Source organism: Cnephaeus nilssonii (assembly GCF_951640355.1).
Source record: "Cnephaeus nilssonii genome assembly, chromosome: 2".
NCBI classification, from domain to species: domain Eukaryota; kingdom Metazoa; phylum Chordata; class Mammalia; order Chiroptera; family Vespertilionidae; genus Cnephaeus; species Cnephaeus nilssonii.
In genome coordinates, this window is record NC_137073.1 from 44,759,355 (window position 1) to 44,772,710 (window position 13,356).

The following is a 13,356-nucleotide window of genomic DNA, read 5'->3' on the forward strand; positions in this document are numbered from 1 at the left end:
TACCCAGTGGGGAGTATGCAGGAGGCAGCTGATTGATGTTTCTCTTTCTATCCCTCTCCCTTCCTCTCTGTAAAAAAATCAGTAAAATATATTTAAAAAGAGAAAAAGAAGAGTTGGTGTGCTACTTCTATGTATAGTTTTCTGTGTGCACACATAGGTCTGTCTCTCTACCTAACAATGGCCTCATGAATTTTTTAAAAATTTATTCAATACTGTGGCTTAACCATGGTCTCAGAGTCAAGACACAGGCAAGATTGTGGTTGTAAATCCTTTTGTTAAGATCTCAGATTTAAGGATGTGACCTGGAGACAGACCCCTTTTGTGAGAAAGTAAAAATGTTAAAAATCTGTACACCACAGCAACTTCATAGGTGGCCCAAGGTAGAGAAGAGCCTGTCTCAGGAAAAAAAAATATGGGTGTAGGCTTGTCTAATGAGTGGATTAAAATTTAATGTATATGAAACCCCCAGTTTTTAAAAGCAATTTTTCTAGATTGAACCATAAGGGGTAGGGATAGCACAAAACGTAGAGGCCTTTGAATCCTCAAACTTCTCTGGTGAGGAAATGGGCTGAGAACAGTACTCAGTTAAATACATGGAAAAGGAAGGATGACTCAGAGGTAGGAAAAAACAACCCAGTGGATAGAGCTACCCCTTGTGTAGAATTACTTCCAGGGAAATGGATTACTCAAGGAACTGCTGACATGTGCCCAGCTAAATGTCAGAATCTCTGTAGACCAGGGACTACTATGTGACTCTTCCTTTCCCTCTTTAGGAATGGGAGCTACCTTATCTCTGCCTCATCACTGTATGCTTGGCGTGTGGAAGGCACCTAACTTCCCACTAGTTTAGAGGACTTTAGACTATACTTAAGGAATCTCATTCAAGGTACCACATACACACCTGAACCTGACTTAGATGAGGGAAACCTGGGGCTCAAATCTGACCTTGATGGACTAGAATGAAAATATTGGAGTTTGGGGGAGTGTTTTGCATGTGGGGGGAATATAGTTTTAAAAGCTTATTTAACACATATCCCAGGTCGATGCATGCACTGCTTGAATTCTATTACCTAGGTCATACCTGTACCAACACTGAGTAGAGAATCAGCTGTATATGAGTAAAGCATTTCCACTGGGGAAAGAAAAAGGTTGTCACACCAGTTGTTTGTACCACCCATCTGTATTTGCAGTGGAAGAACAAAAGAAATTTTTCTTCCAAGAAGCCTTGTGAAACAATGTGACACTCTAACTACATTAGCTCCCTGAATGTCAGGCCATATACATACAGAAAAATACTAAGCAAGCAAAAGGGGAGATAAATCATGAAAAACTCAAGAACAGATTTAACTTTGAAAGTTACTGTAGCAAAACTACACACACTTCTAAAAGACTGACAGGTACATTTAAGTAACCTATGTTAAACTTCTTCTAAACTATATTCCCCTCCAAATGGTATCCTTTTCTTACATAAGTAACATCAAGCATCAAAAATATCCCAGCAATTCACAAAAAGGATTCCTGACTACTCATCAGAGCAGCTCCCAGTTTAGTCCTATTAAAATTACAGCTTTTTTTTTTTTTTTCCTTTTACCAACACAACAATCTTTGGTATCATGTTACCGAGTAGGGTTTAAAGGAGTTTGGAAAAATATTACCTCCTTCTTCCCTACTCCTATGTTAAAAGTTTTGTTTTGTGCATATTCTTTCATACATAGTTCTGTCTTTAAACCTATACAGGACTAAACTGCCCCAAATATGGGATATTACACCTTTGACTTTGCAATCTTTCTCACCAACCTCTTTTCAGATTAGCAGATACAAATCTGACATTCTTTTAGTGTTGAGAAAATATTCCATTGTATGAATGTGCCACAATTTATTCAAGCACTTACTTACTAATTAACATTTAGATTTCTAATTTTTTTTCTCCAACAGATATTTCAATACACACTGTGTACAAAAATTTTTTGCAAGGGAGCTTTTATCTTTATAGGATAACTAGAGGCCCGGTACACGAAATGAAATTTGTGCACGGGAGGTGGGGGGGAGGTGTGTCCCTCAGCCCAGCCTGCACCCTCTCCAATCTGAGATCCCTCTCACAATCCAGGACTGCTGGCTCCCAACCGCTTGCCTGCCTGCCTGCCTGATCACCCCCTGACCACTCCCCTGCCAGCTTGATCAACGCCTAACTGCTCCCCTGCCAACCTGATTGCCCCTAACTGCCCTCCCCTGCAGGCCTGGTCCCTCCCAACTGCCCTCCCCTGCCGGCCTTGTCCCTCCCAACTGCCCTCCCCTGCTGGCCTGGTCACCCTCAACTGCCCTCCCCTGTTGGCCTGATCGCCCACAACTGCTCTCCCTGGCTGGCCATCTTGTGTCCACATGGGGGTGGCCATCTTTGACCACATGGGGGCATCCATCTTGTGTGTTGGAGTGATAGTCAATTTGCATATTACCTCTTTATTAGATAGGATATTATATAAGATTTCTCAAAAATAGGATTGCTCAATATGTATAGGTAACTTTGTAGCAGTTTAATTCTGCCAGCAATGTATTAGTGTGCCCATCTCCTTACATCTTCACCAATATTGACATCACTGTTTTGACTTTAAACCAATCTGATAGAAACATTTTTTTAACCATACTTCATGATTGCTTTTTCAATGTCCTATTCTCTAAGTTATTTGCCAATTTCTCCAATAATCTATCATTTTAAAGTTCTCTTTATATACAGATACATTAATATTTTTTCAGTTACTACACAAATATTTCTTCTAGTCACCTGTTCTTTTAACTTTGGCTGTGGCTCTCTGCCATATGAGATTTAAGTTTTGTTTAGTAAGATCAGACCTCTAAGGTTGTATAAGGATTTTAAATGGGTATCTTTGTATTGTGTTCTGATTGTTGAGACTAGTGTGAGAAATTTCCATAATTTTATTTTTTTAAGTAATTATAAAAAAAAAGAAGAAATGAATTTGGGCAAGACAGAGAGCAAGAAAGGAGGATGGCATTGACTGTCCCATGATTCTACATAAGAAAATACCAACATTTCAGAAAATGAGGCTTGAAATGTTGTGAATTATCCCATCATTATAAAGCCACATTCTCAGAAAATGCACAATTAAAAAAATGTATTTTGATGTATTCACTTCATTAATGTGAATGAAATTTTACATATATGTACATCACTTTATACTTAATATGCATTCCTACTATTTTTATTCTCATCTTTTTTGAATAATGCTTACCTATTAAGTTAAAAGGATGTACAAAAGGAAGAACAGGAGTACTGGGGAAAGTATTCAATCCTTCCTACATTAACCAAATTCAAATACAGAAATTCTCCATTTAAAATGTGACATATACTTTAAGTCAACTAAAGTCTCATAAATATTACTTACAACAATAGCATGCTAAAAAAAAAAGTCACTGCATGATTGTTTATTTAAAATATTATGACTCTGGATGTAATTACATATGGGCTTACATAATTTATTATTCATATAAACCCTCCATTAAAATGCATAATAGTTCACCCACAATGCCTTTTTTCTAAGCATAATAATAAATTTTCTCTTATTAAAAGTGTTTAAAGCCTTTTGAATCTTGATTTGTGAAGAAATTACTAAAAAATAATTTAAGCTTAACTACATCAAACAATGGTATTGTTTGCAATGCTGTCACAGATTCCTCCATGGCAACAGTCACGTGTTGTTACTGCACAATTTATGGTACAGGTTATTATGTGCACATAAACTCTCTACATAATGACAGTATTTTCACTGCAACTTGCTCAACACATTTAAAATTATGAATACAATTTACAAAATCTTTAACAATATACTTTTAAGATAAAAGTATCCTGAGGATATTACAAAATTCATTTTACCAGCCCTTCATTTCTTTGTTTTATTTCACTCTTTAATTTCCAAGATAATAGCTGTTCATACTTTGTTACATAAAAATGTTCTTATAGTCCCTATTAACAAAATATATTTAAGCTCAATAGCATATAATTGTCCCTCAAACACTTAGATCCAACTGCCTCTCTCCTTGGTTAAAATCAAGTATTTATCAAGTTTTCTATAATTTTGAATCAGAAAAGGTATAGCAAAACAGAGAGAAATAGGGTTAGCACATCTAAGTTAAAAGCACTGCATTTTTAATATTTTGGTCATATTTTATAATAAAATAATATATTTTGGCAAAAATAATAAAATATAAGGTTCAGTTTATTTTCTATTAATGGTAGATCTGGCAGGTATTTTACACTTGTAAATACTATCTATTTAATTTGACTGTTTTCACATTTGTTTTTAAAAACACTGCTATAAGGTTTTCAGAAATTTTGAGACTAAAAGCACCTAAAAAATAAAATTTAACTAAAATGTTTGATGCTCAAAAAATCCTTTCATAAATTTATAAACTTACTTTTAAGTGTCTCATACATATGAACACAGAATTATTATTGCCTGCTAAGACATATTTGACTTAATGTAATCTTTAAAATAATAATCCTGGAAGTCTTCCTGAAATTTATGTGAAAATCCGATGGGAATTCAAAAAATTTTAAAAAAAGAACATGAAAACAAATAGCTGCAAAAAAAGTTGTTATTCTGGTGGTAGTAGTTATTATGGCGCAAAAACACATGAAAAGACTTATAATTTTCTCATATATACACAAAGTAAGTTCAAATAAGATGTGCAAGGTATATTACATATATATACACAACCACACACGCACACACGCACACACACGCACACTCACACACATACATACATACCCACACTTGGGCTCCAGTAGGGAAACTTGAAAATTTACATAATGAGCCACTTGGCTCATTTATCACTTAAGTCCCAATAATAGTTTTAATGGAGATGTACATTATTTTTTTGATTCTTACTCAAATATCAATCTATCATTAGTTAAGAGAAGAAAAGTTTGAGATGTGTAAGTCTGAAAAAGGAACTAAGAGTATGGTGAATTAAGTGATGATGGATGTGCAACTGCCTTTATATAAAAGGTATTTTACTGTGGAAGAAATTCATGCAGAGGTGTCTGCAGAAGACTTTGTCAACCATAAGAAAACACAACTCATTTGACACTGTGACATCCTCACTATAACACACTATAAATATGTAATATTACAGCATTACTTACAGCATTCTAGTTTGGGCAACAGAGTCTAATTCTGAATGACCTTGTTAATTTTTAAGGCATCAGTGCATCAAGGGCAAAGCTCCATAAAATAAATATGAAAATAAGAAAGCATTAGCTTATTTGTGGCATTGAGAGTAATCAATGTACATTACATGTGTTGGCCACTTCTATGGAATAGGTAATAAATTATAGATCTTATTGTCAAAATGTTACAACATAAATTTCACATCATGTTTCAATACTTCATTTAATGGGCTAAACTGATCCGGCAGTATCCTCATTTTCATTGTTCCATCAGCTCCACATGAAAAAATGTGATTTGCTGGCCCTGTCTCAATTTGCATCACTCCCGTTCCGATATTTCTGAAAATGGATTGCCGAGCATGTTCACTGATAAAAGTGTGAAGAAGACTAAAGGTAGAGAGATTCCAAATCTGAAAGATATTAAGAACAAAATAAAACTTGGGGTTGATGATTACCTAAAAAGTATAAATATAATATTTAGCCTGTCTTCCTGTGCAAATAAGGAATTTCTAAAACAAAGATGGAGAAAAGCCTGTGTAGGCCTAAGTTCTGAATAGGAAGTAACTCACTTTGATATTATTACATTCTTCAAAATCCATCCAGTAAGAGAGGAAGGTATTTTTAACCTTGCATTGGAGATGAGAAAACTTAGGTACAAGGATGTTAAGTGTACAATTCTACAAAAACTTGGAATATTATAAGGACTACCATCAAAATTTCCTATCTCTCAGCAAAGCTTTTGCTGTGTAGTTCTATAGTGAAGTAATCTTGTCTCTATAATGTAAAATACCCCCAGGGGATCAGAACCACTGAAAAGCAATAGATACCTAGAGGCCCTCACATAAGGCAAATCTATGTTCCAACTGCAAGATAAGGTTAATTAATATAACTTCAGAATAATTAATTTACTAAATAGAAACTTTCTATTTTTTATCCCTTTCCAAATAAATGTGTCTGTCCCTAAAGTAATTTATAAGCATCTTCACTAATGTGGAACCTAAATACTTTCAGGACATTGTTTTAAATTTAGGGAACCAATTTATTTATTTATTTATTTTTAGATCTCATTAATAAAAATCTTACTTTTCTTTAAGAAATAAATTAATTTCTACCATTCTAGACATACTTGTTAAACTGAATATACTACATTGTTTATTTTCAAATCTATTTTTTTACTCAATTAAATAATAAAACTGAGTACAAACAAAAGAACTAATCTAAAATACAGTATAAACTGCCTAAGCTGAGGGCAGTTCAAATATAACTAATTTTTTCTTGCTAAATATTTTTAAAATAATATGCCAGTTCTAACAAAGTAGTCCAATTTATTTGCACTAAATAAATTCTCTAGCATTTAAATTAATGGATTCTAAGAAATCAAACTCTCCCAGTAGATTGCTGACCATTAGAATAATTTAGGGACTAGTCTAAACTAACTTATTTCTGCAGATGTTTCCAAGTGTGGCCAGAGGACTCTCCATCAAAATCACTAGGTATGTGTTATAAAAATTCACATTCCTGAACCTTGGACTTACTAAATATTTTTGGGGTGGGACCTAACAATAGAATTTTTGGAGTGGGGTACATTTTTAATAAGCTGCTTAACATTTTAAAAAACTTCTAGGTTTTAAACACAGTGGGGTTTGAGAAGGACTGTTATAGGCAGGACTTATCCAGGTACATTCAGAATTACTGAATCAGGCACTGAGTAGTTGCATGCTAAAGCTATAAATAAATAAATAAAAATGGCATAAGGAAATGTCAGTATACTTCGCGGTACCTGAAATAGAATTCAGTAATGCTTAACATGCAGTCAAGACTAATTTTAACATCTGAAATGTATTTATATCCATGGAAAAATCTAGTTCTTTTATATGCATTAATTAAGCATATCTTAAAAATAGACAATTTTCAAGTTAATCATTACTTCATTTGTTAAAAGATTTATTAAATAGCAGTTAATGTGGTTGACTACGAAGGAATTGTTAATATACACGTATATTATTTAAAGAGACTAACATCATCAATTACGATTAAACACCTAAGGTTTCTGAAGATTTCTTTTTGTAGATATGTGGCATTATTATGTTTACCTTTATGCTGCCTTCAGCAGATCCTGTAACAAAGTACTCTTCAGTTGGATCAATAGCAACAGCTTTAACAGGAGAATCATGGCTCTGGAAAAGCTGCCTTTGTTGTCGTTGCTGAAGGTCAAAGACACATGTAAATCCTTTTCTGCCACATGATATTAGTAGCTGATGTTTTGGAGCATATGCTAAAACAGTGGCTCCACTATCATGGCAAATAAAAGCTGAAAGAAAAAAAAAGTAAAAATCACTTAATAGTATAAGAAACAGACTTATGGCTTTTGGCCAAGGTGAAATGTTAGAACATGTGTTTTTGTGGACATGTGTTTTCATTTCTCTTGGATACACACACACACACACACACACACACACACACACACACACACACACGAGACCCATTGCATGAAGATTCATGCAAGAATATGCCTTCCTTCCCCTGGCTTTGCTCCCAGCCACCCGGGAGCCTGAAAGTCCTTGCTCCCGGCCAGAATGCAGCTCCTGTAGCTCCCTCCGCCCCCCGCCCACCCCCTCATAGCAGGCATCCCACCCTGCCCGGCTGCTCTGCATCTGTGTATGCAAATTAACCCTCCAGCTTTGTTGGGTTAATTTGCATACTTACTCCTGATTGGCTGATGGGCATCATGGAGGTACAGTCTATTTGCATATTTCTCTTTTATTAGTGAAGACTATATATATATATATATATATATATATATATATATATATACATACATACATACATACTGCTGGGTCATATTAAGTGTATGTTTAACTTTATTAGAAACTACCAAACAGTTTTCCAAAGTGGTTGTGCCATTTCATACCTCTATCAACAAAATCATGAGTGTTCTGGTATTTCCATATCCTCACCAACACTTGGTATCCTAGAATCTTTAATTTTGGCCATTTCAGTGTATAGAGTAGTATCTTATGTGAATTTAATTTGCATTTCCCTGATAACTATTGATGCTGAACACCATTTTGTATACTTATTTGCTATTCAAATGTTGATAAGTGAATAATTTAAAAAATCTTTAATATATTATTTCTTTCATGGGTTAGACTTTTGGTTTTGTATCTAAAAAGTCATCACCAAACCCAAGAACACCTAGATTTTCTCCTACATTTTGTTCTAGGAATTTTTTAGCTTGTATTTTATGTATAACTCTATGATCCATTTTGAGTTAATTTTCATGAAAAGGGTGAGGTTAATTTTTCTGCATATCAGCATCCAATTATTATAGCACTATTTGTTGGAAAACTATCTGTCTCCATTTAATTGTCTATGTGTCTTTATTAACAATCAATGCACTATTTACGTGTGAGTCTATTACTGGGCTACTTACAAGCATACCTTGCTTTATTGTTTCACTTTCTTGTACTTCACAGACACTGTATTACTTGTGGCAACCCTGTATACAGCATGTCTGTTAGCGCCGTTTTTCTAACAGCATTTGCTCACTTTGCGTCTCTGTCACATTTTAATAATTCTCTCAATATTTCAAACTTTTTCATTATTATTATGTTTGTTAGGATGATCTGTGGTCAGTGATTTTTGATGTTACTATTATAATTTTTTTGGGGTGCTGTGAACCATGCCCATAAGATGGCACACTTAATAAATGTTGAGTGTGTTCTGACTGGCTGTTCCCCCGTCTGTTTCCCTCTCCTCAGGTCTCCCTATTCCCTGAGACACAGCAATATTGAAATAAGATCAATCAATAACCCTACAATGGCCTCTAAGTGTTCAAGTGAAAGGAAGAGTGTCACATATCTCACTTTAAATCAACAGTTAGAAATGATTAAACTTAGTGAGAAAGGCATGTCAAAAGCCGAGATAGGCAGAAAGCTAGACTCCTTGCACTAGTGAGCCAAGATATGAATGCAAAGGAAAAGTTCTTGAAGAAAATTAAAAGTGCTACTCCAGTGAACACATGAATGATAGGAAAGCAAAACAGCTTTATTACTGATATGGAGAAAGTTTCAGTGGTCCAGATAGGTCAAACCAGTTACAATATTTCCTTAGGTCAAAGACTAAGCCAGAGCAAGGCTCTACCTCTCTTCAATTCTACAGACAGAGAGGTGAGGAAGCTACAGAAGACAAGTTGGAAGTTAGCAGAGTTTGGTTCATGAGGTTTAAAGAAAGAATCTGTCTCCAAAACTTAAAATGTGCAAGGTGAAACAGCAAGTGCTGATGAAGAAGCTACAGCAAGTTATCCAGAAGATCCAGCTAAGATAATGAAATGAGAGTTTCAGTGTAGATGAAACAGCCTTATATTGGAAGAAGATACCATCTAGGACTTTCATAGCTAGAAAGAAGTCAAGCTTGACTTCAAAGTGTTAAAGGATGGGCTGACTTTCTTTATTGGGGGCTAATGCAGCTGGGAACTTTTAAGTCGAAGCTAATGCTTACTTACACTCCAAAAATCCTAGAGCCCTTAAGTATTATGCTAAATCAACTCTGCCTGTGCTCTATAAAAAAAACCAACATGCCCTAGCTAGTTTGGCTCAATGGATAGAATGTTCCCAAGTTCGATTTCAATCAAGGGCATGTACCTTGGCTTGATCCCTGGCCCTGGTCAGGGCGCATGCAGGAGGCAACCAGTTGATGGGTCTCTCTCACATCGATGTTTCTCTCTCTCATTCTGTATCTCCCCCTTCCTTTCACTCTCTAAAAATCAATGGAAAAATATCCTCAGGCGAGGATTAACAACAACAAAAAAGAACCAACAAAGCCCGGATGACAGCATATCTGTTTATAATGTGCTTTACTGACTATTTTAAGCACACTGTTGAGACCTACTGCACAGAAAAAAAAATATTTTAAAATTATTACTGCTCATTAACAATGCATGTGGTCACCCAAGAGCTCTGATGGAGATGTACAAGATTAATATTTTCATGCCTGCTAACAAAACATGGGTCAGTAAGTAATTTCAATTTTTACTGTTTAAGAAATACATTTTGCCCGGCCAGTGTGGTTCAGCAGTTGAGCATCAACCCAGAAACCAAGAGGTCATGGGTTTGATTCCCGATCAGGGAACATGCTCAGCTTGCAGGGTTGATCCCCATTAGGGGGCGTATAGGAGGCAGTCAATTGACGATGTTCCATTCTCTCTATGCCTCTCCTTTCCTCTCAAAAACACATTAAAAAAAAAAAGAAAAGAAATATGTTTCCTAAGGCTATAGATGCCATAAGGATCTGGGCAAAGTAAATTGAAAACCTTTTGGAAGGGATTCACCATTCTAGATGCCATTAAGAACATTTGTAATTTATGGGAAGAGGTCAAAATATCAACATTAACAGGAGTTTAGAAGATGTTGATTCCAACTCTTCTGGATGACTTTGAGGGGTTCAAGAGTTCAGTGAAGAAAGTAACTGCAGAAGTGACGGAAATAACAAGAGAACCAGAATTAGAAGTGGAGTTTGGAGATGTGACCAAATTGCTAAAACTTGGTAAATGATGAGTTGCTTCTTATGGATAAGCAAAGAAAGATGGAATCTACTCGTGGTGAAAATGCTGTGAAGATTGTTGAAATGACAACAAAGGATTTAGAATATTACATAAACTTAGTTGACTAAGCAGAAGCAGGTTCAACTGTGGGTAAAATGCTATCAAACAGCATCACATGCCAGAGCAATTGTTACTAAAAGACTACAGTATGTATAGTGTAATCATAACTTTTATAGGCAATGGGAAACCAAAAAACTTGTATGACTCGCTTTACCGGCATACCTCAGAGATACTGCCGTTGAGTTCCAGACCACTGCAATAAAAAGAATATAGCAATAAAGTAGTAATCTTTGTGCTAGTGGAAGATCTTGCCTTCAATTTGTAAAAAAATGCAACATCTGTGAAGTGCAAAAAAGGGAAGTGCAATAAAATGATGTATGCCTATATTGCAATATTCACTTTATTGTGGGGGTCCAAAACTGAACCTGTAACATCTCTGAGGTATGTCTGTACCCTGTTCTATGATAAGTGTCTATTCTTAAGCCAATATCACAATATCTTAATTACTGTAGCTTTATAGTAAGATCTAAAATCAGGTAATGTGAGTCCTCCAAGTTTGTTTTTCTTCAGTATTTAGTATTCTAGATCTGTTGCCTCTCTCTACAAACTTTAGAACCAGTTTGTTGATATGTGCAAAATGGCTTGCTGGGATTTTGATTAGATAGGATTGAATCTATGACGTTGGAACTGACAACTTAATATCGAGTATTCCAATCTGTGGATATGGAATATCTATTTACTTAGAGCTTTGATTTCTCTTATCTTTTATGTATTTTTCTCCAATAGATGCTATACATATTTTGTTAGATTTATGCCTCAATATTTCATTATTTTGGATTATATTATAAATTGTAGTATTTTTAAAATTTCAAATGCCAATTGTTGGTATATAGGAAAGCAACTGACTTTAGTATTGATCATGTATTCTGTACTCTGCTATACTCACACATTAGTTCCTGGAAGTAATTTTTGTAGATTCTTAGGGATTTTCTACAGAGATAATTGTTCCATCTGTGAATAAAAGCATTTTTTTCTACTCTTCCAATCTGTACACCTTTTATTTGCTTTTCTCTTACTGCATTAGTTAGGACTTCCAGTACAATGTTAGTTAAATAGGAATGGTGAGTGGAAACAAAATGTTATGCAGTAATTGATGTTCACCATGATGACTTATAACCATGAGATCCAAAGTAAAGACAAATGATTTTTATATTATCTGTCTACTGTCCCTCATCAAGGTATAGTGAAGGTTTAATTATGCATACTGCATTATTTCTGCTTTTAAACTGTGTCACCAAGGGCAAAATAAACCTCATGGGCTAATAAATATGCTATTTAAAAAACCGTATTCATTTAAAAATAATTTTTAGTTTATGAATTTCTTGACGTTCAATATTTATAAAATACTTTCAAAACTTACCATGAACTAAACTATTGGCAGATGCTACAAGAGTATCCCACAAACATATGTTTCTGGAAAAAAAAAATTAACTCTTGAGTGACAAAGTTGACAGAATAAAAAGTATGTCTCATATAGTAACATAACATTTAAACCTTGCTCTCTCAGAAAGTTCTTAAATTTATAAACACACCAAATACAAGTAACCAATATATTTATGTATGATTAATTTTAAACAAAATTTAAAAACTACTAACTCATAAAATTGAGTAATTTCATATTAACATGTATTTACAAATACTACTATATGAAGCCTGAATAGGGAAGTTACTTTTTATATTCACTGATTCTCTAACAGACTGCCATTCACAAATAGGATACACTGAATTTTCTGAAGTACAAAGAAAACTTATTTCTACTATGAATGGGAGCAGCTTTTACGCCTTTCCATGAGTTGCAATGGAGGCACCAATATATGTAAGAATTTTTATGGAAGATGGGTTAAAAACTCCATATTCCTACAGTCCCATTTCTAGGGCAAAATGAGGCCATACCCCTAAATATAAAAGTTCAGCAGCCTCAGTTGGCCTTGATCTCATAACTCAGCTGTATGAAGGAAGTCAAAAGTGGGGGTGTGGAGATGGAGGCAGGGTAAGACATATTTAAAGATTTTTGAGGGGATGGAGACAGGCTATCACTTATTAGCTAATGTACAATTAACAAGTCTTAAGTTTCTTTTTGTGAAACAGTCAGTGATTTCAACTGGTCAGTTGGAAGAATTTTTAAAACATGAAATACCCAACTATTTATTCAGGGATACTGACCTCTAATGCCTTAGATTGTCAAATTAAAAAAATGACAACAGCCAACACAACAATAGCCATCTGGTGTGAATGGCCTGTCTTGAACCATAAATAGATAGGTCATATAATAGAGCTGAATCTCATTGGTCATGTTGCATAAAAAGGTTGCATCTGATTGATTAATTCTTGGTATCAGAAATCCTTACATACAAGTGTAGACACCTGATTTTTTTAAAAAGTCACTTTGGAGAAAATATGGAGATAATAATAATTTTTATGTCAATCAAAATTATACCTATTTTTTGTCAGCTGGGCAAAAATTAATATATTTTAGGTGTGCTGCCGAATTTTAATACTTAGTTAATGTATG

The 13,356-nt window shown here is 34.6% G+C and overlaps 1 protein-coding gene across 2 annotated transcripts in view; it reads right to left on the reverse strand.

Moving 5' to 3' along the window:
• Positions 1-3,423: 3,423 nt before the first annotated feature.
• DMXL1 (Dmx like 1) overlaps positions 3,424-13,356 on the reverse strand; it is a 158,974-nt gene continuing 149,041 nt past the window's right edge. For both annotated transcript variants that reach the window (XM_079760045.1, XM_079760044.1), the window contains 3 exons: positions 12,205-12,257; positions 7,276-7,493; positions 3,424-5,592 (listed from right to left, as the gene is read on the reverse strand). In XM_079760045.1, the coding sequence (XP_079616171.1) occupies positions 5,368-5,592; positions 7,276-7,493; positions 12,205-12,257 (496 nt within the window). In that variant the 3' untranslated portion in view covers positions 3,424-5,367. The remainder of the gene's footprint in view (positions 5,593-7,275; positions 7,494-12,204; positions 12,258-13,356) is intronic.